The sequence below is a fragment of the Limulus polyphemus genome, unplaced genomic scaffold (genome assembly GCF_000517525.1).
Source record: "Limulus polyphemus unplaced genomic scaffold, Limulus_polyphemus-2.1.2 Scaffold2179, whole genome shotgun sequence".
In the NCBI taxonomy this organism is placed as follows: Eukaryota; Metazoa; Arthropoda; class Merostomata; order Xiphosura; family Limulidae; genus Limulus; species Limulus polyphemus.
Window position 1 is genome coordinate 142,282 of NW_013667789.1, and position 1,967 is coordinate 144,248.

The following is a 1,967-nucleotide window of genomic DNA, read 5'->3' on the forward strand; positions in this document are numbered from 1 at the left end:
ACTTAACGTTTCAAACGTAACTTCCGTTACCGAACGGCCGGGTGGACTTAATTTACTCGTCGTTAACTTTAGTTTACGTTTTAGTATATACGTAAGTTATTTGTTTCTAAGTTTAGTTTTTTTTGGTATATGTTACGTACAGCTTACGGTAGATGCTCTTGTTATCTTGTTCTATAAAGTATGTCGTTATGTACCGTATCTGTGAAAGTCTTAAGCTTATGTTAAAAACACTTTTCATCATTGAAGTAGTCACTGTCAGAAAGGTTAAAGGTTAAGAGCAGGCTATCACAGTTTACGATAATGTACACTTACTTTGTTGACTGGAAACTTTTCTACTTATTACCAGCTTCCGATCAATATGAATATTTTTGTTTTGTTAAGCGCAAAGCTACAGAATAGGCTATCTGTATTCTGCCCACCACGGGTATCAAATTTTAGCGTCGTAAGCCTGCAGATTTAACACTGGCTGCCCAGTGGTTCAGGATTAACTCTGAAGGCTTATAACGCTAAAAAATGGGTTTCGATACCCGCGATGGGTATAGCACAAATAACTCATTATGCTTAATAACATACAAAGAAAGAAAGGTTACCGCTGAGCCACTGGAGGAGAACTACAAAACACTGTGTAGTTACAGCTTTTGCTCATAGATGGCAACAGTATCTTAGAGAAATATAATCTTCATACAGTACACACGTAAAATGTGTTTTGTTTTTAATGTAAAGAAACGTTGTAAATCAGGAAACAAACTTGAAATGTCTTAGTGTCATATAAAAGTTACATTGAAATTAACTGGGATGAATGCACGAGAACAACATTAATTAATATCCTGGATTTGAACACTGTTTAAGGTAAAGGTTTCCACGAATTACATAATTAAAGGAATTGATCTTTCAAGGAAAGCAAACAAGGAGTAAAAAACCTTTGACTAGAACTAATTAAACACTGACAAATTGAAAAAAATTATAACTAATTACAACATTTAATTCCTTCACTTACAAGAAGAGCTGCAGGTGTGAAATATTTCCACATGATAGTCCAGAAGAAAGCCCATGCTCTATTACGTGGTCCAATCATGTTCTCTATATCATTAATAAACCGTTGTGTACCTAAAGTGGAAGTAAACAGTTATCCACGTCGCTGGAATATGGAATCGTTATTTTCAAATTAAAAACAGTAAAATGAAATAATAAAAATATCTGGAGAAATTATGTTGTGCTGCTTGGTGAAAGAATTGGAAAATATCGTATACAAAGGATATACAAATTATATGTATGGTAAGTGTATGGTGTTGTCTTTTACTCACCAGAATTCCCTGAAACCGGTATGAAGTGTTGAATCGATTGAGAGATTGGATTTCATGTTTGCTTTTAGAATAATAAGTAGGATATCAAACCTAGTAGCTAGGTTGAATCTATTTGAATTCCTGTTAGTTATCAGAAGGGGAAAGGCTTTTAGTTAGAATTTGTCAAAGATCACCAGATGAACTGATGAAATTAATGATAAGCTCTACAGAGAGATTAAGATTTCGGTTGTTAATGAGGTAATTATTACGAGGGATTTTGATTTCAGATATATATGGTAAATGTTAGAGTTAAATCATAAGAAAGACAGGGTAATTTTCTTCAACAATTGGTCAGGGAACCTACAAGGAACAATGCTATTTTAGATTTAATGTTAACTTCTAATATAGAAATAGATGATAGGGTGGAGATTGGGGAACATCTAGGTGCAACTGATCATTGATCAATTAGGTTCGTAGAAATAGATGATAGGGTGGAGATTGGGGAACATCTAGGTGCAACTTGATCATTGATCAATTAGGTTCGTAGAATTAGATGATAGGGTGGAGTATTGGGAACATCTAGGTAGCAACTTGATCATTGATCAATTAGGTTCGTAGAATAGATGATAGGTGAGATTGGGAACATCTAGGTAGCAATTGATCATTGATCAATTAGGTTCGATG

General features: G+C 34.2%; 1 protein-coding gene across 1 annotated transcript in view; it reads right to left on the reverse strand.

Moving 5' to 3' along the window:
• LOC106466177 (sodium- and chloride-dependent glycine transporter 1-like) overlaps positions 1-1,967 on the reverse strand; it is a 50,583-nt gene that overhangs the window by 2,793 nt on the left and 45,823 nt on the right. Inside the window, exon 12 of the mRNA XM_013926420.2 lies at positions 998-1,107. Within this exon, the coding sequence (XP_013781874.1) occupies positions 998-1,107 (110 nt within the window). The remainder of the gene's footprint in view (positions 1-997; positions 1,108-1,967) is intronic.